This window comes from Hydractinia symbiolongicarpus, chromosome 10 (assembly GCF_029227915.1).
Source record: "Hydractinia symbiolongicarpus strain clone_291-10 chromosome 10, HSymV2.1, whole genome shotgun sequence".
Taxonomy (NCBI): domain Eukaryota; kingdom Metazoa; phylum Cnidaria; class Hydrozoa; order Anthoathecata; family Hydractiniidae; genus Hydractinia; species Hydractinia symbiolongicarpus.
The window spans coordinates 13,767,310-13,794,432 of NC_079884.1; the positions used below are offsets into that span (position 1 = coordinate 13,767,310).

At 31.9% G+C, this 27,123-nt stretch overlaps 2 protein-coding genes across 2 annotated transcripts in view; one reads left to right on the plus strand and one right to left on the minus strand.

Annotated features, from left to right (window-relative positions):
* The window catches only part of LOC130612530 (importin-7-like), a 28,844-nt gene extending 5,710 nt beyond the window's left edge, over positions 1-23,134 (minus strand). The window contains exons 1-21 of the mRNA XM_057433850.1: positions 22,944-23,134; positions 10,449-10,530; positions 9,546-9,696; positions 8,175-8,333; positions 7,540-7,696; positions 7,368-7,457; positions 7,194-7,288; positions 6,799-6,869; positions 6,607-6,709; positions 6,123-6,168; positions 5,264-5,363; positions 4,620-4,825; positions 4,457-4,546; positions 3,251-3,419; positions 3,012-3,172; positions 2,224-2,343; positions 1,905-1,971; positions 1,683-1,808; positions 1,093-1,190; positions 817-909; positions 370-456 (exon numbers count right to left, since the gene is read on the minus strand). Of these exons, the coding sequence (XP_057289833.1) occupies positions 370-456; positions 817-909; positions 1,093-1,190; positions 1,683-1,808; positions 1,905-1,971; positions 2,224-2,343; positions 3,012-3,172; positions 3,251-3,419; positions 4,457-4,546; positions 4,620-4,825; positions 5,264-5,363; positions 6,123-6,168; positions 6,607-6,709; positions 6,799-6,869; positions 7,194-7,288; positions 7,368-7,457; positions 7,540-7,696; positions 8,175-8,333; positions 9,546-9,696; positions 10,449-10,530; positions 22,944-23,033 (2,361 nt within the window). The 5' untranslated portion in view covers positions 23,034-23,134. The remainder of the gene's footprint in view (positions 1-369; positions 457-816; positions 910-1,092; positions 1,191-1,682; positions 1,809-1,904; positions 1,972-2,223; positions 2,344-3,011; positions 3,173-3,250; positions 3,420-4,456; positions 4,547-4,619; positions 4,826-5,263; positions 5,364-6,122; positions 6,169-6,606; positions 6,710-6,798; positions 6,870-7,193; positions 7,289-7,367; positions 7,458-7,539; positions 7,697-8,174; positions 8,334-9,545; positions 9,697-10,448; positions 10,531-22,943) is intronic.
* LOC130612532 (uncharacterized) lies at positions 10,830-17,421 on the plus strand. The gene is made up of 9 exons (XM_057433851.1): positions 10,830-11,043; positions 11,864-12,442; positions 12,803-12,876; positions 12,946-13,265; positions 14,059-14,206; positions 14,618-14,773; positions 15,760-15,978; positions 16,074-16,189; positions 16,970-17,421. Exons 1-9 carry the CDS (start codon positions 11,022-11,024, stop codon positions 17,154-17,156), a joined length of 1,821 nt encoding a protein of 606 aa, XP_057289834.1. The 5' UTR covers positions 10,830-11,021; the 3' UTR covers positions 17,157-17,421.
* Positions 23,135-27,123: the final 3,989 nt, after the last annotated feature.

Here is a 27,123-nt window from a genome sequence, read left to right on the forward strand (position 1 = left end):
CAAATGTTGTATAAAGTATTTTGTTCAAACAAATGAATAAATTTAGAAGGAAAGGTGATTAAAACCTTCGTTACTTTGAGAGTGAATTTGTGAGGTTTGAAAGCAAATTTTAAGAGAAAACACTAGAAATTTTATAAAAACATTTCGTAAGAAAGAACAACCAAAACTTTCTCTTTTTCAAATGTCAAAAAGGCTGTTCATTTCGAATTGCAGTAATTATGTAAATCTAATTCATGAGTTTAAAGATTTCAGGAAAAATTTAACTCTGAAAGGGGCATTGTATGTATTATCGCAAATAAATCTATTTCCTATCACTTGTTGTGTTAAAATATAGATTTACGTTTCACAAAATAATAATAATTGACTCACCACTTGTATCAGCATTACACGTAGTTCACTTGTTTTTACTTCCATTGACAATCTCTCCAAACATAAAGACACAAATATTGGTAACCACTAGAAAGATTAAACAATTTACTACAATATTTTGTTGATGTGCCTCCAGGGCGTTTACATGACAGGTTTAGGTGGAATCACCGCTAAACAACTTTTACACCTGTTGGTGATATGTTTTTCTGAACAACCATTGCCTAACTACAGTGAGATGAAAATTTAAACATGCAGCTTTGACTGAAAAATGCAGATGAAATTTGAAAGTTAGCCATGGAAACCAAATAATCAAATTTCAACAAGATTAGAAAAGACTTGTTTTTTAAATTTTGATGACATTTTTTAAGAGATTGGGGAGCTTATATTTTATAAAATTTAGTCTCGTAAACCATGGCCACAGTGACATTGAACTCGAAAATATTTTACATTGTCTATTTCTCCCCTGTATTGCAAAGCAACAACTTCCAATAACTTCGCTGCTTGAGATTGTGCATTTTCGCCAGTGTAGTCCATTAACATCTGCAAGAAAGTGAAATATAAAATACAAAATGAGCAAATTATCTGTGGATAAATTCGAAAACAAAGACAAAGAATCTTTTTAAAATTGAACAAGCATGTATAGGTGGAGCAAACGTTAAACTCAACTCTCGATAGAAAACCAACTGTTACAAAAAACGTAACAATAGTAAAAATGATCATTACCGTTTTACACATTTTGACGATAACCTCGCAGAACCTTTGCTCAGCAAGAAAAGCTTTAGGATCCACTGTGACATAATTATGTAGACATGGCATCATTTCTGTGAAATAAAAACAAAATAATGAAATAATAAAACGTTTGTTTGGTGAGAAAATACTTCAACAGAGCAACAAAGAAAAAGCTTACCTGCCCACATGTCTAAAGGTAAAAAATTGACATTTGAGCACTGACAAAAAAACATACTTTTTGGGTTCAGCATTGTTGTCTAAAGGAGATTCTCCGAAAATTTATAGAGTAAGACACTTGTTTTATTCCTTTAAAAGGTTTTCAACAAAAGCTCTCAGTTTTTTTTCAGTTTTTTTGAAATCTTGCAAGTCACTTATTGAAAGTACCTATATCCAGGCTCGTATTTTTAAAAAATTGTGTTTCTTATTAAAACTACTTAAACAGACAGAAACAAAGTATTGTTTAAGGATTAAATAAAGCATTATTAGTTCTTCCTTCTTAATAGCTGCAGTGGTCCAAAGTGTCCATGACATCCTGCAAACATAAAGATGGCAGGATAAGAAGAATATAAACATGAGTGTCTCACCAGTGAAATAATCGGCAGTGTCTTCTTGGAATGTTTCATACAGTAGAAACAACATGTTCCACATTAACGGTGATATCTGTATTGTAGTGCATTCATTGATCAGCGAAAACACTTCCTCATAGTATTCTGAAATAAAATTAAATGCAATAAAATGACTTATTCACTTTGAGAGCCAATAAGGCTTATAAAATCATGTGAAAATTTAAGTGAATTATAACATACCCATCAGTTCTTTCTCCAAAACAGATTTTATTAAGCGAGATACAAGTTGCTCTAATTGCGCCATAATCTAGAGAAAAAGACTTAGTCTAGAATCTCAACATATTTCGAATTCGATCCTGAGATCAGTAAACACGTGTTCCCTAATAAGTCAAACTATAGTTGAAAACAATACGCAATATCCTTAAATGTACAGGAAATGATATCTCTTTTGAAATAATTTTTGACTGCGCCTGATATTTCACAAGAGCATTTAACTGACTTGGCTTTGTAGCTTAGCTGCTCTGTATTTTTGCCACAACAAATGAGATATTTGTTTAACCTGTGGCGAACTATCCACTTCTCCCACGATTATTTCAATTGTTTCTAAAATTCCCATTGCGGTAACTGATTTGTTGTCATAGTCCTCTTCACTCTCCACCAAACTGTGAAATGTTTCTGTCTATAAAAGATAACACATTAAAAATTTCTTAACATAAACTGTTTAACAATATAAAATTAAAATTATTAAAAAGGGATTTTAAAAAAAGAAGTAATGTTGTTATTAATTTGTTTCAATTTTTAAACGAATGCTTGCTTTTAAGTAAGTTTGGTCATGGGATGTGCGTAATTGCAAGCGCACAAAGAAATATTTTTGAGTGATTTACTGCTTGCATAAGAGTAGTTTGTTTATTAAAAACTGACCAAAATGGGCAATTAAAAGGGCAAAGAATTGGGATTAATAATTTAGGATAAAATAATTTAAAAACATAGTAGGTGCAAAAAGAAACATAAATGTGCCTAATCTCTGTTCAATATCAAAAAGATGTATTATCCACTTATCAAATTTATATTAAAATCTATGTACAATGTAAGAAAAATACTAATTTTAAATAATGTTGGCAAGAATGACTTTGGATAAAATAATCAGTTTAATTAGTTATAACTAGTGCTATATTACAATAACCTTGTTTTTGACAAAAAAGTCCAGTAAACTGATACCGAGGTTCACCTTTTAAGCACAAATAAATAAATTATCTATGTTTCGTGTTGTAGGGAGATTTGCTTGATTCGTATCATCACTGAATCAACTAGTATGCATATCCAGGACCTGTACAAAATATCACTCACTAAAGTTGAGACAAGTTCCAGGGATATTGAAGTAACTTCATCTGTAAAATTTTGCACAAGTTTTGAGATTGTTCCAGTTAGTTCATCATTTTCACTTTCACGTAAAACTCGAAGAATTTGTTGCACTAACTCCTTGACATGGGGTCGAATCATTTCACTAGCTAAAATGTTTGCAAATTTATCATGATTATACACAAAAACGAAAATTAGTTATTCTTATCAACATGTTTTCACCTTACCGCCTTGTTCATCTTGTTCTTCAACAATGTGACGAATAGCAATACCAGCCTCAACTTGGACAGGCAATTCTTTATCTCCCAAACAGTTTAGAACACAATGTAGGGTTTGTTTCAACACATTAGCATCCTTAAATGTGATAATCGCAAACTGCTGTGTGACCCAACAAGCCTAGTTAAAAAAAAATATATATAGAATGGTCTGAAGCATATAGAGTCAACCCTTGACCAGCAAAGGAGTTGGGGATTTATTTTTATTCCTTCAATTTTCTGCACACATCTTCTTTTTATTGTGTTTATGACGTTATATAAAAATATTAAACTCATCTGTTTATAATTGCTTTGTTGGCATGTTTTTTGTTATGTTTGCATGGAGAGTTGTTCCAAAAACATGCATTATTTTATTCTTTTGTGTGTACGAGTTTCTTATAAAAAATATATTTTTTGTAGATAAAACCATTAAAATATCCCAAGAGAATTAGATGCTCAAAAATTGGTAACTGATCAATGCTAAATTGACCCGAATCGGCCTCTGTAAAACTATTTACCTGTTGTTGTAACAGATCATGTTTTTTGGTCAAGATTTGCTTTAGAAAATTGCGAAAATAAAACATATGAACATCAGGTACACAGAGTTTTTGACATGATCTTTACCAAAGTGTATAGTAGTTACTCAAAAACAAATTCTTGACTTTCCCTGACCTTTTCACCTTGAAACGTCAATAATTTCATAACCAGTACAGTATGGGTTTATAGCAATTATTCAGAAACAAATTCCCCAACCTTTCTTGACAAGGGGACTATTTTTCGAAATCAGTACACCCTAGAAAATATTATCTTTCCTGACTATATACAAATATTTTATGAAAGTAGAAGCTATTTACCTAACCTTACAATGAATTTCCTGACTTTCCAGATGCCATGAACCCTGCCTTACAGTCAATGCGTCAAACGATGCTTTGTACAGGCTTTTTTTACAGTTTTTTAAACAAAACATGCTGTTTAAACTTTATAGGTTTTTAACAGTTTATGAAAGTTCTTACTTTTTAAAACATAATGCACGAAATAATGTTTAAACTTCTTCCATGATTCAGATTATAAAATAACTGTGACCTTGTGAGAGTTCTTTAATAAGAGAAGCCCCAACACAATCATAGTTAACCACTACAAGAGGGAGGGGGGATCTATTTAAATGACAATTCTACTCACACGTGCTCTTAGAAAACCATGTTGACTCAGAAATTCTGGTAGAACATGACTAGTTAAGACTGCCTCCATGTGATTTTTGTATTGTTTTTTCTAAATACCAAGCAAAAAATAAGAAAAACATCACATATTGTAAATTATGTATAAAATACCAACTTATTCACACCTTTGAAAGAGTTTCGGCTAAAGAACCAATAACATGCAACGCTCCATCTTTGTGCTTTGGATCACGTTGAGTAGCATCCATATTAAAAATGGTCATTGTGTGTTCAACAACAGGTTGGAGTATATTCTTTCTTTTTTTCACCGCTTCTTTCAAGTAAGATTTTGCAGCAGCGTTAGGAGAAAAATAAAGGAAATCTTCAAATATGTCTAAAACAAAGTACACATTGCTTTAGTGTTGCTGAGTTTTTGTAACGATTATTACTCTATAAATCTAATCGGGCTACAGTGTGGTGACTGTTTTAAGGCCATCTATATTTAAACTTCATCTAATGTAACTTTTTTTAACATAACATAAAATTGTGTCACATGCTAGGCTAAAGAAAACAAAATTTGTTGTATATTCTTTTTGTGTTGCATTACAAATCATTGAAGAAAAAACTATTTTACAAAGAGGATCCAACAAAGTGCTGTGATATCCCTGGCAAAATATTAAATATTTAATGATTGATGAACAGGTGGTCTAAATACTAACAGGAAAACAGAGAACCTTTCTGGGAATTTTTGAATACTGATTTGTTTTCTGACTTTAGTCACATAACATTCAATAGACGACTGACAGTACATAAAATTTATGGAAGACCTCACCATATTTTATTCTGATATATTCTTGTGGATCATCAAGCCATAGGGATTCATCTTCTTCTGAATGACACATCAGTGGGAAGATAATTTCTTTAAATATTTCCTGAGAAAAAAGAGAACTTTTATTGAGCATGCTTGCAATAAATTTCTTTTATGTGCTATAGAATTAGAAAAACTGATTAGCCAATAATTTCAAATAAATGTTTTTAAGTGTATAACAAGCAACAAATCACAAAGAAATATTTCACTATGCTTATTGAGAATAGAAAATTGGGGCTTGCTGACATCAGCAAAAAAATAGTACCGTTTAAGGTTTTAAATATAACCTAATAACCTAGGATCCCTTGTTCTAAGTTGGTTTATGAATATTGACAGCTTGTAAATGATTGTTTGTGGATTCAATCTTAGAGATTTGACCCTTTTTCCAATAATACTTTGGACAGGCTGGTAGACTATCTGTTAACTTTCTTATAAAAAAAATGCGTGAAAGCATTTACAATAATCACTTTAACAGTAACGCACCTTATTTCAGGAAATTAATAAGGCACAAAATTAACAAAAATTAAAACAATTTTTTATAATTTTAAATACCCCTCACGTGATTAAAACATGCTGCAGAGTAGCTGCTATTGCAAATGTTTTGAAGAAAAAATAAACCTATTCTCAAAATAAAAATAAAAATATTTCTTTAGTTGCATTATTTTAATGCTCTTTGAATTCAGTTAAGCTAAATCAAATTATTTAAATTCTTCTTTATAAATTCATGGGCATTCACATTAATTTCCTTCGTATTAATTTCATAATCATGAACTTTGTGCCTGGTTAACTTCCTGGAATAAGGTAGTTTAACTATTCAACGTACCAAAAAATGTGGCTTCACAATTTTCCATGATCTTGCATTATATACACTAAAACAAAATACAGTATCATGATTTAAATGTTAAAAAAATGATTTATAAGGCGTCAATTTTTTCAACATACAATTTTTTAATCTGAGCATAATTTTTACATTACATTTAATTTCAGCTTTTTGTTTTTATGTTAAATTAAACAGAATTTACACAAAGCTTTTAAATGTCACCCTTAATGTCATAACAAAAATCTTATTCAATACTGCCAACTTAAGTTCACATAAAATAGATTCTACAAAATGATTTCCAGAAATGTTAAAAATAACCATTAACCACTACTAGCTAGCTGCAACAACATGATAGACTAGAATTGTAAAAACTAAGACATAAAAAATGATTTTATCTTAAAAGTTCATGAGGACAAGAAAATTCTGAAAAATTAGAGTATAGACGAGGTTTCTTGTGTACGTTAAACTGATAAAAAGTTACACATACCCTTGTGACAAATAATTTAATGCTTGCTGAAGCACTCGTGGTGCGATGTAATTCTTTTGCCTATACTGATCCAAAATTTTTAACATGATACCGGTAACTTGTTCTAAAAAAACAAACACTGACATTTAACAACACAAAGAATGGGGCAAATTTGTATGCAAAACTACACCAATTCTTAAAAAATCACTGTACCAGAATAGTGCTTGTCATAAAAGTCAGCAAATTGATTGTATTCTTTTTCTTCAGAGCCAGGACATCCATATCTATTAGGGAAAATAATAATTTCTTACTTAACGACAACATAGTTTATAGCTATAGTATGAACTGCTCAATAATGCACACTATTTTCGGATATTGAAGATACTTAATGAAATTGTAGGAGATATATAAAATATGTTTACTGTTTCAAGGAAAATTTAACATTAGCTGTTGATGTTAGATATTTTAGACAAACTGTAAACAGAAAATAACATAGCCACAATGGCTTTCCTAGGAAAGAAACAGTAACTTAAAGTTGTTGAAAATCTTAAAGAGTAATGATCAATTTCAAAATTTAGAATGGGTACAATTATCAGGGAAAAACCAACCTCTCAAAAACTTTAAACAACACTGTAACAGCCCATTTTTTAGCCTTCCACCAAGACAATTGCGGCCTGTCGTCTTCCTCCCATTGTAAGCTCTCCTATGTGTTAAAGACAGCTCACAAGAGTATTCCAAACAAACTGATATACAAAGACACAAAAGAAAGAGAGAAATTATACCTCAGGAACAGGTTTTTCTAGCACAGCTTTAAATAATCCCATCCACTGTGGAAAGTTATCTTGATTTATAACTCTTAAGGGTAAATTGAGCTGAAAAACAAAAATCACAATATTTGACATAAACAATAAACTTTAAAAGTTGAAATTAAAAACATTAATAAAATCATTATACCTGAATCAAAGCTCTGAATATTTTAAAAACCTTGGTTATCAACAGAAATGACTCTGCAGAATTGTCTTTTACTAGTGATGAACATCGGTTTTGAAGAATAGGCAAAAACACATTCATGACATCTTCGATTGGACCTCTATCTTCCTTCCGTTTAAACCTAGTATATCAATCTTTATTATTTAAACGCTATGAAATTGCATGTCTAACAAAAACATCAAATTCGCTAAATGTAATAATAAACCCAAGGCAAACTTATTCGTTGCAAACAAACCTGTTTCATAGATACTTCTGACAATGGATAGCAGAGAACACAAATAACTCTTGTTGCAGAAAAAGAGCTTATCCAAACATAAAATTTAGGAAGCCTGTAATTCTTAGCCATTCTTAGCCAATTAAAAAACTTGTACGGTAAAGCAAAAAACAAACAACTCTAGGTTAACAAAATGGGGACTACATAGTGCCCAATTAAAAAACCTATTGACATGGGACAGCAAGGTGTAGTAAACATGCTGAATGTACAATACATTACAAAATCTCGACTGCCACCAAGATAATTAGATATTTTTAATCAGCTATGAATACTTGAAACTACTTTAACTGCTTGACAGTTACTTGATACGTTCTAATACACTTACTCATATTTTTTAACAATTTGGTACAGCACCAGCATTGATCCAAGCCACGTGGATTTATTGTCTGATGTTAGGTAACCATTGATCTTGACACATATGTCTGGCCACTTCTCAGGAAAGTCACATGACAGTATTTCATGTATACTAACAGTTAATTGTACTCTAAAATGAAATTGTTTGCACAAAGTATTACTTATTTTTTGTAAATAAATCAAAAATATAGTTTTTGACTGATTAGAAGAAAAAAAAACAGTTGAACACTGGCATTGATCATAGTGACAACAGAAAAATAAATTTGAGGACATTTTTTTAATTTTCCAGGACTAACTATAACTAAATTTACAGAATTTCAGGAGAAAAGGGGTCATTCATAAAGCTTATTTGCACCTTAGAAAGGAAGAAATTCTCCCTGCTCAAAGCAAAAATTACTAATTGATTGAGAAAAACATTTATAAAATATTTGAAAGAGAAGTATTAGGTTCTTAGCAATGAATCATATTTCAGCATCCACACTTAAATGTAAATACATTGAGAAATGCACTTTTAATAAAATGAAATTTACAGATACTTTTGGTATCAAGAAAGATGCCTCGATCTAACATGTTGCAGACTATTTATGTTAAAAACATTTTTTGAAAAAATTGTCAATTGTTTATATTTGAGAACTTTTTTAATATTGGGGAGGGATTTACGCAACAATTAAAATCCCTCAAACAAACTTTTCAGAAAACATATAATAAACTATTCAAAATTTAAATATATTACATAATTTCACAAAGCTTGTAATAAATTAGCCCTTTCATCCTTGTGATCAACAGATTGGATTCCACAAGTCCCCAAAGTGCAGGTCTTAAAGTATTTTCAAATATTACTAAGGATTTTTCTTTTAAACAAAAATTTGTTTGATATTTTTATTCTCTGTTTGAAAAATTAAATAAGTTTTATGCTAGAATCCAGTGATAATATTAGCCTTGAACAGAGAGAAGTAGTGCTGAATACCGAGGTGAGTCAAAATACAATTTCCCTGTAAAAACTCAACAACATATTTTTGGGGGGAGAATTTTCACTGGGATTAAATTTGGTGGACTTTGCAGCTTATATATAATCAAAAAAGAATCCAGTGGAAAAGTATACTTTATGGTTCTTCAGTAAATTAAATTTCTGCATATTCTTAAAATAGTTTTCCTGTCATTTTGATCTTGTAAACCACTGTTTAGACAAAAAAAATCACAAGACTCAGTTAGTTAAAAGTTATTCTTCAGTTTTGGTAACATTTCTGGTTTGGTGCAACATTGTAGAGGTTATTCTAGAAATGTAGAAAAGATTTACGTATTCTTTCAGTTTGGAGTACAAGCACTTAAAAAGTTAACTTACCTGATTAGTTCTGATGCTGAAATGATTGACTCAACAATATGTTGTCGAATAAATAATTTATCATTCTCTGGTATTGTAAAATTCTGTGCTCCAGCTTCTCCTTCGAGTTCTCTCCAATATCTTGATATCATATTTTTTAAATATATCACCGCTAAAAACACACAGGGCAATTTTACATGGTGAAGAATCCAAGTATACACAAAAAGAATTATAAAAAATAAAAAATATAGAATAATCTTACATTAATAAAAGGATTAATGCAGAAAACAGAAAAAAACGGCATACATAATTAAATAAATTTTAGCGTTTTTCCCAATAATTGAATTTGCCCACAAGTGATTCTAAACTGTTCTCAATGTTGCAGTAAAAGCTCACACTAGCCTTCAATTAATTTTTCATTTTTATATGCTTTGCATAAGGCAACTTAACTATGCTTTCGAGAAACTCTAATATCTTGATATCAGATTTTTTAAATATAATCACCGCTAAAACAGACACAGTAATTTTACATAGTGACAGATGCAAGTTTACACAAAAAGAAAAAAACCTACTATCTAGCTAATGAGTTTGCTGACATTTTTATGTAAATAAAGTAACTACATTTTTCCTTGTTAGTGGCATAGTGGTTACGGAATTCACAATCACAAGGCCTGTGGTTCAGTCAACAGTACAGGCAGTTAAATTTCGAAGCCTATCACCAATTGTATGCAAAAATATGCATACATCCCATATCTGCATATAATTTCTAAATCTTTTTTAATTTACTTGCTTAAGGTCAAATTTTACTAAAAAATATAAAAGATTGTTGAAACAAGAAATGCATATAATTTTTTTCATTGTATTTTTTTTTATTTATACACAAGAATGTACACATCTATATATAGAACATCAAAAATTACATACCAGCTTGTCGTATAGCTATTTGGATATCTTCGGACATAACTAGTTGAATTAAAGCGGGAAGAAAGCCAGGACTTGTTGATAACTAATAAAAACAAACAGAAGCGATCATTTGATGAATAGAGAAATAAAAACATAAAACACACATTGAAACAATTTAGGAATTATTTTTGAAAGTTTTACAAGTTTCGTTGAGTGCTAATGTCTCTTTAAATACTTTTTCTGGTTGGTCACATGTGTGAAATCAAAAAGCATATGCAATTTTGGAACATCAAGGCAAACCATCCTTCCTTAACCAACAAACTTCAACAATACAGAAGTTTTAAAAACTCACATGCTTTCAAAGAAGATATTCATACAGAAGGTGAACATTCAAGCTGTGTGCAAGCATAATTTTTGAGAACTTTTTGATGCACAAACAACCAACCCCTACTGTTTTCATATTTTAGTTATTTAAAACAAGCTTTAAAACAATTTGAAAACTGCTAAAATGTGGAAGTTTGTAAACTGTACAATTTAAGATGGAATGCCATCTCTATATAGATCGCCAAAACATCCCAAAATAAATGATAAAAAATGAAGAGCCAATCATGCATATGTAAGTTTTTTTATTATCACTAATTAAACTAAGCTAACAATAATTTTAGTCTAAAGTTTTTAAATGGGAAAGAAATTAGGCCCTGAAATAATGAACTGTATAAATTGAAAAAAACAACAACACCCTATCATTTTTGTTTTTGTATTTTTTTGTCAAAAATAAATTTAAATGTACTTTAATTATTGTTTCTTTGTTTGTTTGTGAAATACAACAATATTTAAGTTTGGTACAGTTACAGTTTAACAGATATAATCAAATATAAAGCAATATTAAGTAAAGACAATGCCGCATAAAAGAAATTACAAAACAGAGTTGGCTAAGTATAAAAAAGGTTTGCTATAAGACAAAATCTATAACTGCTGCAAAGATAAATTCTATATGTACTACAAAAAGTGTGTATTTATGCATTATGATAAACACGTGATCATTTCATCAGAACTTTAGGAAGTAGTAGCTTAGTGGTAGATCTGTTCTCAGGAGCACGGAGGTCTCTAGTTTAAATCACACTCATGGCAATTGTAAGTGTAAAGTTATGCATCAGAATGTACTGCCGCTGGTAGCTTGATTCCGCTGTATGATTTTCGGCATGTTTCAGGTGCAATGTTTCTGCCACTGGTTGTGTGGCATCATATTACAGTGGCCAGAACCTATTATTCAGGTAAAAATGATAGCTGGCTAAGGAAATTCCAATATTAAATAAAATCAGGAAGAAAATAGCCCCTATCTTGTAGTGTTTGAGCCACTGTACTGTGACTTCATAATGCAGTATTCTTTTTATTGTGATTTTTCATATCATGAAAAAATTTTTTATTTCTTTTAGATCTAACACTAATATACATCACAGTTGTTTTATTTACTGAAGCACAATGCAAAAATTCCAAACGAGCAGAAATAGAATCAGAGTTATACAAAAACGTTTTACCGTATGTACAAATCGTGCAATATGATGCTGCCAAGGCCAAAGAAGAACTTTTTAAGAACACAAAACCACATTTAAAACACAAAAATAAAACCAAACTGCTGCAGGAACTTAATAAGAAGGTTCTCCCATGGCTTGATGAAATTACAAATAAAGTGAACGCAATTGCAAATGGCAAAGCTGGAGAATTGAGAGCAGAGCTACGGAAAGTACACCATCACATCAAAGGTCCAACTGCACTAAACACATGGCAGGAAGAGCAAGTTGGACAGGAGTTGGCAAGTGCACAAACAAGCAATGAAGTAATAAAGCAGGAAGAAGCTGGTCAACTTCTGGAGCCACAGTCCAACATTCAACAGTTAGATGACATAAATAAAGAAACGCAATCTGTTCAACTTGAACATAGCAAAGACACAAAAGAAATTAGCCAAACTCAGCTTGAAGAGATTAATGGGAAAAAACCTGAAGATCAGAACCAAGGTAGACCTACATGTTTTTTTGCTGCATTTTTAATACAATGTATCTGCATTTAAAATTTAACTAAGTAACCCAGCGTTGTTCCTTACCAAAGATTTAGAAAAAAACGAAATAGAAAAATTGAAAGGTAAATGTAGGGTTGCAAACAATACTGCTTGTATGAAACATTCTTCAATAATTTTCACATTTTCTATTGCTTTCACACATCTCATCAAATTCTCACGAAACTGCAGAAGCTTTACCATATTTGTGTTGGTGAAATATAGCTGACTGATCGATATTGCAAATAACTCTGCCGTAGGCAATTTTATATCAACGTATTTGGGGTAATTTTGAGGCTTGATATTCATACACTACCTTTAGAAATCGAAACTGAAGTGGCACAGCTCACAAACCAAATAGCAGATTTTCAAGAAGAAATCAACTTGATGAAAAATGTAAGTGTTTTCTGTGTTATGCTTTAAATACACAGTCGATGAAATTAAAATAGCAACTAAAACATTTAGGAGCCAGCACAAAACCCTGTTCGACACAAAATCAGTAAAAAACCTGCAAAAGCTGCACAGAAATTAAAAACCAGAAAGCGTGGATCCAGCGGCACTGTCAAAATTATATTTGGAGGTAATGTTGGCTTTGACGGCATAGTAAGATACAAAGTAGAAGCTGGAATTTGCACATATAACGAATCCTTTAATAGAATTCGAAGATATCTTGCAAAAGCAGATCATGTAGTAGTAAATCTTGATTCTGTATTTCAATATGATAATGAGAGTAGCATATTGCCTGATGGGAAGTTGGCAGAAGATGAAGCAGTTAAGTCCTTCAGGTGACAAATATTGTTTAGATTATTGTTTTATTTAACAGCTTTTGGCAAGAATTATTAACATAAACTTGTTTCAATATCTTTTACAAATTCTCTTATGTACATTATCTATCTGAAAAAAATAAATAAACAAAGTGTCCTTCTATGTAGTAGAAAGTGTTTGAACAAACATGTGTATGAACAAGCATGTGTATGAACAAGCATGTGTACACCTTAATGTTCTTTACCTGGGCCTAAAATCCAATAAAGGTGGTACACTTTTTAAAAAAATAAAAAAGCAACAACTGTAAGCTTTCATCAAGTCTATCAATAAGAAAATAACAGCAAAACAATAAATCGCTTGCCCAAGGTTACATCAAATAAGATGGGCGAGCAACTTGAATAAATAAAATAAGTAAATAAATGTATATTTTATTACAAAATCTTTTTTTATCTATTCTATCATGTCTTTTTCATACATTTTTGTCATTTCTTATTGAAAATAATAAGAAGGATAACATTGATTTTCATGTGAGATGAATCGACATTGTTCAGCTAGTCAAAATTTTTGTGGAAATAGGGGGGGGGGCAATTAATGGCTAAGCTAGCTTCGTATTTTTGAGAGTTTTTGCGTGAGCACGAGCTATCGCTCTCCCCTTATTGATAGGCTTGAAAAATTAGTTTTCAGGAGTTTTTCACTATTTTCCCAACTTTCCAGTTTTTCCTATGTTCATTCACTTTCTGGAGTATTAGTAGCCTTGTCAATTAAAATCATGCATTATGCATGTCCACTAACACCAGTATATTTTTCTCACAGTTATGCTGGCATAGACACAGTCATCCTGGCAAATGATCACATTCTCGATTACGGTCCAGAAGCTGCAACTTACACTGCTGCTATATTGCATCAAAAGAACACTTTATTTTCAGGATTCACAATAGGACTCAAATCAAACATTAAACAAGTAAATGTTTAATTTCTTAATAGGTTATATAGAATGTCTTAATTTTACCTCACAATACAAAGATATTTATTAAGCTTTAAGTATTTTTATTATTCTCTACCTTAAAAAATGGCAAGAAATTCAAAGGCATGGCAAAGGCCATCGAACAAATCTGTTTTTTAAGAGCTGGTATATACCACAATATTTTAAACTTGCCCATCTGGGACATTTCCAACCAAAAGCCTGAAAAAACATAATTTTTACATCTTTTCTTCATAAAACTTAATCAAATTACCTAGAAATTTCCATGTACTGGTATTCCGCATTATTCAAACTGTTTTAAATCAATGTGTGCAAGGTATTAGCCCAATCAAGGAAGTATTATAGGTCAGATAAATGTAAATAAAAAAATAGAAAGTATAAATTTTTCAGGAGCCAGTGATATATGCAACAAATGGTGTAACAATTGGGTTGCTATCATACTGTATGAGTTTAGAAGGATGTGCAAGAATAAGAAATCAAACAGAAGTTGGGCCGGCAGTCTTCAATGTAGATATTGTCAAAGAAGAAGTAACTGCGCTACGAGAGGTAAAAAGTCAAGTTTTAACTTGTTTAATATATCAAATTTACCCATTATTCCCGGCTTTCTGGTAAACTCACCTATTTGACATGGGTTTAAAAACAGATCCAGTGTCTCCAATAATCCTGAACTAGTCGTTAGCCTGTGGAAAAATCCACGGGTTTGCCCGTCCTCTTTATACCACATTGCGTGCGTCTCGCTACTTACGCAGCTAAGCTACCATTTTGCGTGACAGACAGACGGACAGATGTATAAGGGTATTATAATATAGATGTGGGATTGCTGCATGTACTTATCAAGTTTGTACCAAATTCTCCAATATTTTTGGCACATAGTAGTGCGGGTAGGATGTTACAAGAATGCATGTATGGTAGAAAAAAAAAAGAAATTGAAAACTTAGTAATTGAAGATCCTTGCTTGAGAAAGCTGATTGATTATTCCTTAGATTCTGACAATCATTGAATGGTAAATGCCTATTTTATGCACTGTATGGAAGTATTTCACCACAACGAAGTTAAAGAGACACAATGTATTTATAAGGACATTTTACGAAGTTGAGATTCGGGACACTAAACCATAAACCAGTATAGAAACTGTATAGGAAATTAATGGCAGCACTCGCAATGTCGTAAAGTGCCAAAGTAAACAATTCCATAGAATTATGAGCATGTAGAAATATGTATACAGAAATTATTTCTGCCCTTCTTTTTCTTTTGTTTTTTCCCAGTTAGCAACATCATGACACACATACCATTTTGTTTCGTGTTTATTAAGCAACAAGGCCTGCCTTCCATTTTGAAAGGAGAGGTTATTGAGTTTCCTGTACAGTTTTGCTTTGGTGGAATTGTGTTTATGACAAGTATTTTAAAAGCTTGTGTCCAACAACCTCTGTGAAATATATAAAATGTCTATAACATTGTTAAAAGTTAAAAAATGGCTTAAATTCTTTTGCCATCACAAAGTTTTTATTTTTAACATATATCATTGCTTTTAGAGTGGAATTGATGTTGTAATAACTTATTTACACTGGGGTGAAGAAGACAATCTAATGCCAGCAGAAAAAATTAAAGAGATCGTTCGAGATCTGAGTGATGTTAAAATAGATGCCATTGTTGGAAGTCATCCCAATATTGAGGGTCACTACTTTTTTAGAGGAACACTTATAATGTTGAGTCTTGGTACATTTTTAACGCCAATGCATATTCACATATATGTAAGTTAAATGTTTCTTAAATTAAAGTGTTTAAGTGTTTAGTAAATTGTTGACCAATACAGCACATCTGAAACAATAAACTTCTTCTATTTTAGAAAACTAAACCAGGAAGTAAATATACAAAATTAATGGATAAACTTTGGGATAAACAAAGTGAGCGATGGGAATTACCTTCTTTAAATTCAAAACTGTTGCAAATGGAAGTCAATAGGTATAAAATCACATTTGTATCAAGAGCAACATATCTAGAATTTTGGAATTGCCATAAAAAAAATGCAGTGTGTGTGTGTGAAGGGGAGGACACAAGTCCTGCTATTTTAGCACTTTACTATGTCTATATTTATTACAATATTTACCTTGACTTTGTAATATGTTGCTAAAAAGCTTATTTCTGGGTCCTCTTTGGAAAGGCTGTATTTTTGAATGTCTCAATTTGAGTTTCCATACTGGCATACCAGTATCCAAATTGTTTTAGATACATTGCAGTTCTATTTTTGTTTCAAAGGTTATATTGACACATATATATGTTAGAGGATGGCTCTGTTAGAGAACAACAATTAAATTGTAAACCACAGCCATTAGGAGGGCCATAATATTCCTAAATAATGTCATGCTTTCAATAAATATATCAATAAAAAGGAATTAATTTTGTGGGTAAGTTTGTTTAGGCCCTATATATTATGTTTACTCACAAGATTTGGATATATAGATTCAAATTTATGGGATTGTCATCAAGAAAAAATTATGAGATCTATGATGACAAAATAACACTGTAGAAATTTTGGGAAAATATAAAAGAATAATTTTATGATTTTATTACACACATATAGATGGGAAAGGCTGTAGTTTAGTTTATACAATTTGTCTTTTCACCAATTAAAACACCACAAAAAATTTTATATAGGAAACAGGGAAAAAATTGTTAAATTTTTTTGTTATTCTGTCTCCCCTTAAACATTTATAAATCTCTTGTTAAATTTTTCTTCTCCAGGGATGGTCTGGTTCCTTTTAAATCAAGATATCTGCCTATAAGAATGGCTGTTAACAAAAATCACTGTTTACAACCTGAAAGAGTACCAACAGAATGGTGGATCCCAATATGTACAAAACGAGATAAACAATGCTTAGGTTCAAGTCGATGTAATGAACTCGAATGTGGCGGAATTGTTGGTAGTTAAAAAACGCACATACTAAAAAGAGAAAGCTAGAACAACATAAGAACAACTTCAGAGCATAATAAACTTTTAAGGCAAATTTAATAGAATCGAGATTTTTGTTCAGTTGGTGAGGTCACAGCAAAAAAACTACACTTAATGAGCTTTATTGTGTTACACAATTACACTGGATAACACACATTTTTCTTTTATTGGTTTATTAAAATTTTATTTAACACTATTTGTATATATAACACTTATCTATATAAATAAAATAAAGCAAGCATTATGCCACAGTTTTTTAAATTTCAAAATGGTACACACTTCCCACCTTTTACAAGCTTTTTAAATTTTATTACTATTTTTTTAATTTTTTAATCAGATGTTATTGAGCCATTTATATATACTTTTCACACACCAACTGTAATGGATGATTAGAGCAAATACAAGTAAAAAACAAGACAGACAATACTAGTTGTAACACCCTTCTTTGTTATAATTATTAAATATATATGTGATGAAAATATGTAATTGAAACGTAATATCATAAAATGCAGTCTTTTTCAGGAATATTTTAGTAGGTGTGCGATGATTCGCACGTGTAAATCAAGTAATGTGTGCGATGTAAAACGCACGTGCAAAGAATGTTTACGAATGCATTACGGGCTCCGAGGTTATTTTTGTTGCGCATTCATTTTGTGGTAGAAAAGTGGAAGACGTTTTAAATCGTGAACCTCAAACACGATGATCGAGTAGACACTGGTATAGCGACTCTCTCAATCTTAACTTCCTTTTTTACATGCAAAAAATTATACTGCATGTGGGTTTCGTTTTTACAGGCATAAAGAAAAAATCCATTAAATTCGTACCCGCCATGGTTTACAATTGTTTGTAAAATAAAGAAATTATCTACCATTAAATCCAAGATAAAATGTCTATTCCGCCTGTAAGTGCAGTTTTGCAGACTTGCTTCATTTGTGCTCCGTCGACGTTCGCCTCCGCATTAGTTAAGAACCGCATGGCTGGACTTCTTGGTAAGACCTGGTTACCAACGACGAAGGGGCCAGGCAAAAGAGATTTATGTCTACGTAGTTCTTTTAACTAAGTCAGGAGTCGGTGAATTAGCTAGGATAGTCAGGTTGGCTATGAATAGGCTTTCTCGTGGATTAAAAGGACCAGGACTATTCAATAATTTCTGAGATCTAAAAGTGTCCGATCAATACGGAAATCTATCGGATGTTTTGTCTGACGAGTCTCCAAAAATTATTTCGAGGGCTGCCATCGCACGCCACAAAATGGATTTTATAGGTTGATTTTGAGAACTCAATATTTATTTTTCAGGCGTGCGATTAATCACACGCCTAAAACGATTTAGGCATGTGCCAAGGTAGCGCGTGAGATCGCACGCTTCTCCTGAAAAAGACTGAAAATGCAAATGTGTTATTCTTAAAAAGGAAAATATATAAATTTATAAAAAAATAAAGTTTTTCGTACTTCTAGTACATCATCAGGCAATGTTAAAAATTCTAGAAGTAAAGAAAAAACCTTGTCATTTCAGCTCTTAGATTGTAATGTTATAGACAATGCATAAATCTACAGTAGGCGCTTACCAAGCAAACCCATTTCTGCGGGATTACATATATTATAGAAAATCAATTATTTTGACTTGTGAAGACATAATTATTAGCGCGTTAGTCCCAATATTATGTGTTATATTATAGAAATATATTATGTATTATAGAGGGACGATTAGATTGACTTGTAAGGACATTACCATGTGAGTTTAATTATTACATGCGCGATGTGATAATTTTGTTACAAAAATAGTTATGTGGTTAAACAGAAGTTTAAATTTTTATGTGATTTATAACAAAAATTAGCTACTTTCCCTAAAATAGTTATAATACAAGTAAAAAACAAGACAGATTATTACTGCCATAACACCCTCTTTCATTATCAATAAAATATATGTTTAAAATTACGCTTGCTAAAGTCTAATACTGCAAGACTTTTAGTCGATACCATTTAGGAAAAATAAAAAACAAGGTAGAATGCGCTTGTCGTAACACCCTCCTCCGTAATCATATTAAATAAATAATTTTAATCCCGGGAAAGACTTAAAATATTGTCAACTGTAGTTCGTAAAAAGATTTCACACTTAAATTTAGATTTTCTTATAAGACTGCGCAAAAACATTAAAAGAACACTTAAATTTTTTATCAAAATAACTTGTTTTTTTTCATTATTCAAGTGGGAAAAGAATAACTTGCTTTATAAATTTCGAAACAGCCCAAATATAACTTGCTGTATAACTTTCAAAACAACACAAGTTTATTCTGTGTAACTTTCAAAACAACACAAGAATAATTCTTGCTGAAAACTTTCAAAAAAACAGAGGAAAAATTCTTGATGGGTAACTTTTAAAAACAAGTTTTTGAGCATGCAAGTATTTTTATCTTTTCACCTTGAGTGCTAGTTAATTTTTTTTAGTGAGACAAATTAATATTACTGAGGAACCAGGACAACTAATTGTTTCTTCGCAACTGAAAAAATATAAACTCCATTCGTTATGCGAAAATACATAGAAAAATATGCTTGTTGTACACAGGTCTCTTTTATAAGTAAATCATAATTTAGAATATTATTACAGCTAATTTCAGAGTTGGACAGGACTAAAGGTGTGCATGCGCTACGTTCTGTTGAGGAGCTGTGTAATACAGTGTATTATGGTTTGAGATTTTAAGGCACAATGTAGGTGCATATTGTTGCTATAGTAATATAAATTTTAGTTGGTTGGAAAACCAGTTTAGGCGTCAAGTGTTGTTTAGAAGTTGATTTAGGCGACTCCAATTTAATTAGTTGTTCTACGGGCTCGACCGACCCTAATTTTCAAGAAAACAAAAAAATAATATCAAGCAAAAAAGTTTTAAAGAAATAAACATGAAAAATAAAACATTTTCTCATCCCATCTCGGGAAAATACAATGAGCATAGAAGATATCAATGATGTTATTTTTTGCTATTAGAATGTCCATCTACCATTATACTAAACAAGGTGAAACAATAACGTTACTTTAGGACCACCATTGGTAAGGCCACTGGAAGTTGATTCTTTGTTCATGGTAATTTGTTGCGCTAAAACTAAAATACACGATGCGCTAATTTTGTAATCACAAAAATAGTTACGTGGTTAAACAGAAGTTTTTAAATTTTTATGTGATTTATAACAAGACAGACTATTGTCGTAAAAATTACGCTAGCTATACTGTAATACAGTCGATACCATTTAGCAAAAACAAATAAAACAAGATAGAATATGCTTGTCGTAACACCATCCTCCGTTATGAATTTTTAAAATTTCTTTTATCGCTGCGAAAGACTTTAAATATTCTTAACTAAACAACCATAGTCCGAAAAATAATTTGCACTTAAATTTAAGATTTTTCTATAAAACTGCGCAAAAAACATTAAAAGAACACTAAAATTGTTTGTTTTATTATTTTAAGTAGAAGAAGAATAACTTGCTGTATAAGTTCCAAACAGAGCAAGTATAACCTCCTGTAAGACTTTCAAAACAATACAAGTATATTCTGTACAACTTTCAAAACAGCAGAAGAATAATTCTTGCTGTATAACTTTCAAAAACAACACAAGAAAAATTCTTGCTGCATAACTTTTAAAAACAAGTTTCGATCATGCAAATATTTTTATCTTTTCACCTTGAGAACTAGTTACATTTTTTTTAGTGAGACAAATTATTATTATTCAAAAATACATGTGAAAATATTATGCGAAAATACATAGAAAAAAATTGTTGTTGTAACACCCTCCTCCTTGTTATTTTTTATTAAATTTTGTTGTTCCGACCATACATTCTCGATAAAATTATTTTTATTTTGCCAACCAACCGACCGTAAGTTACTATCAACTTTGCCTGTAGAACAACTAATTAAATTGGAATCGCCTTAGGCATATAATTACGTGTGTCTATGTTGTTGGGTGGCCAAGGTATTAAATGTCATTCAATTCAACAAATTTTAAATATTTTTTCATATCATGAATACAATGAATTGCTTAGGTAATATGGGTTTCTTTACTTTTTGTGTTAGTTGTATTACTATTAGTTGTAGAACAACTTATTAAATTGGAATCGCCTCAGGCATATAATTACGTGTCTCTATGTTGTTGGGTGGCTGTGGTATTAAATGTCATTCAATTCAACGAATTTTAAATATTTTTTCATATCATGAATACCATGAATTGCCATGGTAATATGGGTTTCTCTACTTTTTGTATTAGTTGTATTACTATTAGTTGTAGAACAACTAATTAAATTGGAATCGCCTCAGGCATATAATTACGTGTCTCTATGTTGTTGGGTGGCTGTGGTATTAAATGTCATTCAATTCAACGAATTTTAAATATTTTTTCATATCATGAATACAATGAATTGCTATGGTAATATGGGTTTCTCTACTTTTTGAGAGGGTTGGTATATAGTAGCTTATATCAGGACGTTGTTGTATTTTGTGTTTCAGAATTAACGGTACTTTAATTGCAACGCTTGTTTTTTGTTCAGCTCTAACTATTTTTAACACCCTTTTTTGACACACAAGGTGTAAATAGTCTTGTTGAATTAAAGCCATTTGAAGATAATAACGATTTGAATTTTAACCGCAAATACCAAAGTCTATAATTCTCTGCAATATTCTGATCTTGCGTATTGTTATATAAAAAATAATTTTTAATTTAGGGTTCTTCCTCATCAAATTGCCACCAAAAATTTACAAAAAAAGGAAGACCAAAAAAGGCTTTATATGGCTATTGGCCTGTCCCAAACATGTGCACGCATCCAGAAGGACTACATAGACCAAATTGTCTATTTACATTAATTTATAGATTTTTAGGAAAAAAAAGATTGAAAATGCACTGGAATCTGTTTCTTTCTAAACTATTACCTTCTTAACCAGGAGACCCAGCGTAATTTTTCTTACCACCGGGAGTAGTTAAGGTGGGAAAAATTACAATTTTTCTGCAGCCAAAATCTGGCCGCGCTTTTTGATTGGCAAATTATTGTTATCTGCTCACGTGATTAATATTGGGGAAAGCCCTTTTCATCCTGAATATTGCAGCAAGTGGTTTCCCTCACCCTAACAAAAAATAGTATTCTACAAAGTTTTTACTAGAGTCAGGTATGGCCAAGCTTAGTAAACAACTCACAGATAATATGAAATGGCCTCCGAAAAGCGATTAGTCACAGTGTTCAATTTAAACTCGGGGTTTCCACTGAGTCATTTGTTTGCGTTTAAGCTTTTGTTTGAGAGAAACTCATTTTATCAACTCGAAGAAAAAAGCTTAGTTAACTAGGATATTACCTTCTCTGTTTATGAGCAAAACTTTACCAGCTTTAGTCCTATTTTTTATTTTAATTCATTATTTTCAATGTTGTTATGTATGTGTTGTTTATATTTCTTGCTTGTGCATATGTGTGGCATGTTCATTGTTTCAATCCGAAATCAAAACATTGAGTCACACCACAACTCTTCTATACACATTCCCGTTCACATCATTAGCTAGCCTACACATGACATGGCATGAAAACTTGTCAGGCAATTACTACTGACTGACCAATTGCATTTTCAACTAAATCATTAAGGTGGGATCTTTGATTGATAAGAGTATTATACAGACATACACACGAAATAAAAAAATAAACTAATTCTTCAGAAAGAAAATTTAGCCTGCTTTTTGCACACCCATCCTTGCTTTTTTTTGAAGCATATATTTCGTTTTAAAAAATCAAATTGATTACCTGGGTTAATCGAGCTTCAGCTTCTGCCCTAGCCTCAGGAGATGGCTCCAAAGTATGCTGAAATATACTAGTTATAAGTTGAGGATCCATATTTTTTATTTACTTTTTCTTCCAGATGAGTTACTGTCTCGCTTCCCGCGCCACCATTTCCTCAGGACGACCCGCACATGCACACACACACATAAGGGAATGACCACATTACGTCACTATCCTTCGGGATCGGTAGAACTGTTCTGCCCGGATAATGAACATTGGCCTGATTAAGTACGGCAGCTTGCACCGGTTAAGAACAGGGCAGAAAATACAAAATCAGGGCAACATAATCAGGACAGGCCGGCTTATTACTCAAAAAATATTATTTGGAACTTATAAAAGGGACATATAATCAGGGCAGGCCAGTTTATATACGACAGTGTAATATTATTTCTCATTTATTATAGAACGAACATAATCGGGGCAGGCCGACTTATGTATGACACAGTCAAATATTATTCGAGACATAGAACGAACGTAATCGGGGCCGACCGGCTTATGTATGGCATTTTTCTATTATTTCTCACTTATAACGCACATAATCGGGGAAGGCCGACTTATGTATGACAGTCAAATATTATTCCAGACTTATAGAACAAATATAATCGGGGCCGACCGCTTTTATATCATTCGTCATCACTTCTGACAAGCGAATAGCCCTGGTGGCAAAGTTGTTGTTGCTCTCAAATGAAACGAAATTTCGCGGCAAATACTAAATTTTGGGATTCGCAAGTTTAATAACTTTTCACCAAACTTAATTCCCGCAAAAAGAATAATTTAGGTTCCGTGAAATTTAGTTACTTCAAAGTATATTATGCTGAAATGTATTTACTACAAGATTAGTTTTAAACTAAGAATTACGTCGAGACTTTTTTCTTCCGCCATCTCTAGTTTTTAGGGGTGTTCTATCTTCCAGAGAATGTTTAATTCACAAAAGTTCGAAGAAAATGCCAATCACGCCTGCCTGGCCAGTCATTATATCAGCGTTCATAATCCGGTCACCACTACATAACCAGTGCAAAAAAAACATAATCAGATCATGTGTACATAATCCGGCTGTCCCGGTTGTAAACAGGCCGTTTTCGCAATCTGGGCAGAACAGAACCGACCCGATTTCACACAAAAAAAATCACAACTAAACAAATAGCAAGTTTTGTTTGTTTGTTGCTCAATTCTTTTTACTCAAAGTAGTGATAGCAAGATATGGCATTAAGTTTTTTCCCTATTTTTTTTGTTTAATGTCTATTAGGGGAGCAGCAACATATATTCAAAGTAAAAAACACAAGCAGGGAGCTTGTGTTTTTTCATAAAAAAGTTACACAGGATATCTCACAAGTTCAACATAACAACACAGCAACAAGTAAACAACCTCTCCTGGGTTTTACAAAGAGAGGCTGTGCTGAGTTGTTTATTTAGTTCCTGTATGGTTCTGCTTTTGTGGAACTGTGTCTGTGACAAGTATTTATAAAACTTGTCTTTAAAGGCTAGCTAGCTACAGACGTCTTTTACTTTTATATCAGATTTGTGTGCATGCGCGGAAAAAATCAGAAAAATTGACAGGCAATGTTATGACTAGGTCCAAAAATGTTAATTACCGTAATTAACTGTAATTATCAGCTCGTTTCTGATTGGTTAATTTTTATGAATTTCGATCCTCTGTAATTATATAAATACATGCTCAACATCATTTTACTTTGCCCGATGATGGGAGAAGGATCTCCAGAAACGTCGCCTACTAAGCTATCATGTTCAAGAAATGATATAAACTTTCCACAGTAATAAAAGATGCCTCTCTACCTAAAAATAAAGTTTGGAATAGACTGATCCACAGCTTACCAACTGCGTTAATTTGCCTGGGGATTTTCATAAGAGGTCTGGGCATTATAAACAACACATGTCATGCTAAAACCCGTCTATAGGGAAGATTTGTTTCAAATAATAAATTTAGGAAAATAATGGTTTGTAGTGTTTGGAAACTTTAACAAATAAAGGGCACTCTAGAGAAAAAAATTTTTTTTTTGAAAAATTGTTATTTTGGTAAGACAATACATAAGTATGTCAGAATTAACCTTTTACAGTTGTTAAAAATTTTCACTTATACCGTTACGGCATTTGGAAATATCTTTAATTTCAAATAATTTTCAAGGTCCTGTAAAGCCAAGAGGATTAGGTCCCAATAAATGAACATACGTGACATCGTGCAGAAAGTCCGTAAGCTCGCCAGCTCACCTTCTAAAAGTTTTGTTTACTTACTGTTTGCATTGTTGGTAAGATGTCTTGTAATTATGACTGGTAGGTCCTTTCATCAAATCTGGTAGGTCCTTCCATCAAAAAAAATTTTTAAAAAAAAAACAAATAATAGAAACTGACAAGCGCTATGAAAAAGACATGTCTAACTAGATAAGTTTTTTATCAGTGTTTGTATTGGAAGTAGGTATAAATGTTCTTCTATTTAATGTTTTTACTGTCATTTACCACTTTCAATATGTGGGAATGAAATGAGGAGTTGGTGGATAATATGACACCGAGATTTTTCAGTTCCTCACACTCTGTGATAATAGAAACTGACAAGTGCTATGAAAAAGACATGTCTAACTAGATAAGTTTTTTATCAGTGTTTGTATTGGAAATAGGTATAAATGTTCTTCTATTTAATATCAAAATGTACAAAACATTATTTAGACCAGGCCCTGGAGGGGGTCAGGTACCACCCAAAAAGGAAAAAAATTTCTGTTAGCACCACGTTATATTCCTAAAAAATGTAAATTTGTCTCCTTAATTCTCCTTAATATCCTTACTTTTGTTCTCATTTTATTAGTGGTCACCCTGACTATGCTTGTGATTTTTTTTCAAAAAAATTTAACAAATATGACAAAAATAAAAAAACTTAAATCGACTAATCAGTAATCATTCCCATCATCGTTCTTAGTCACTTTCTGCGTTACTGTCACTTTCCATGTCACTGCCAAACTCTGATTCGTAATCGTTCTACTCCTCCAAAAGTTCTTCCCAATCCTCTGGGAATGCCTCGTCAAGCCAATGAATTTGACCCTCCGCTGTCCATCCATGTTCTTCTATATTTGGGAATTCAGTTTTACGATCAACAGCTCTCTTCCACAAGTATGCCACAGCATGTGCCCTTTTGCTATGTAACTTTAAAACTTGTTTGCAAAGTGGTAGTGTTGCGATTATTTTATTTTATTTTCTATGCTTTTTATGAAAGAGTTGCCATCATGCGTCATCTACACTTTTGAATTTTTGACTGTACAGCAAACAGACATATTCTTCCAGCTGCTTGAACAAGTCTTCTGATAACTCTTCATCAGAACCAAGATCAGCAAACGATGCTTAAAACCTTTGATATTTTTCAAGAATTTTTCAACAGATTGCTTTTTCTTTTCAAAAAAAGGAAGATAAATAATCATTGCCTGTAAAAGCATGCAATCAATCAATGCTAAACATCTTGATAACGATAAATCAATTGCTCCAAGGAAGATGTGTTTCCTGCTTTTTCCACACCCACTGTCAACAATTACCCTATCTTTTTCATTGACTAAAAGTGATAGGCACAATATGACGATGTCTGTGTCGCCTGAGAGTGATTTGACAATGACATGGTGTTTTCTGGGATTGATGTAAGTACTCCACAGCATGTGCCACAACTTTTGTATCAGCTTCTTCCTGTGTACTTAGCAACCTGTCAAACTCAAAAATTTCTGACAAAGCAACTAACTTGCATTCATCTTCTCTTGAAAGCACAAATGTGTTGCATTTAATGGCTTCTATGGCTTGCAGTGTCTGGAAAATGAGCTATATAAGTCTTCTTGTTTTGTTTTCGCCACATGACAAAAACGTCAAAAATTCTCTTGGCACTTTGGATCTTGCTGATTTAATGACGATACTTTACGATGTACCTCTTTTTGCTCTCTTAGCATCTTTGATTGAGTTTGAAAAATAGCTGTCATCAACAATATCGACACAATCATATCCTCTTGGTAACAAAGATAAAACTTTCCAGGAAAAATCTTCATAGTTGACAGGAATGTCAGTCATTTTTCTTATCAGTGCTATAAAATCAACAATTAACGCCGTTTTGCTTTTTTCAAACACTCTCTGTTCTGTACTTCTTGAGAATATCTGTTTCTGG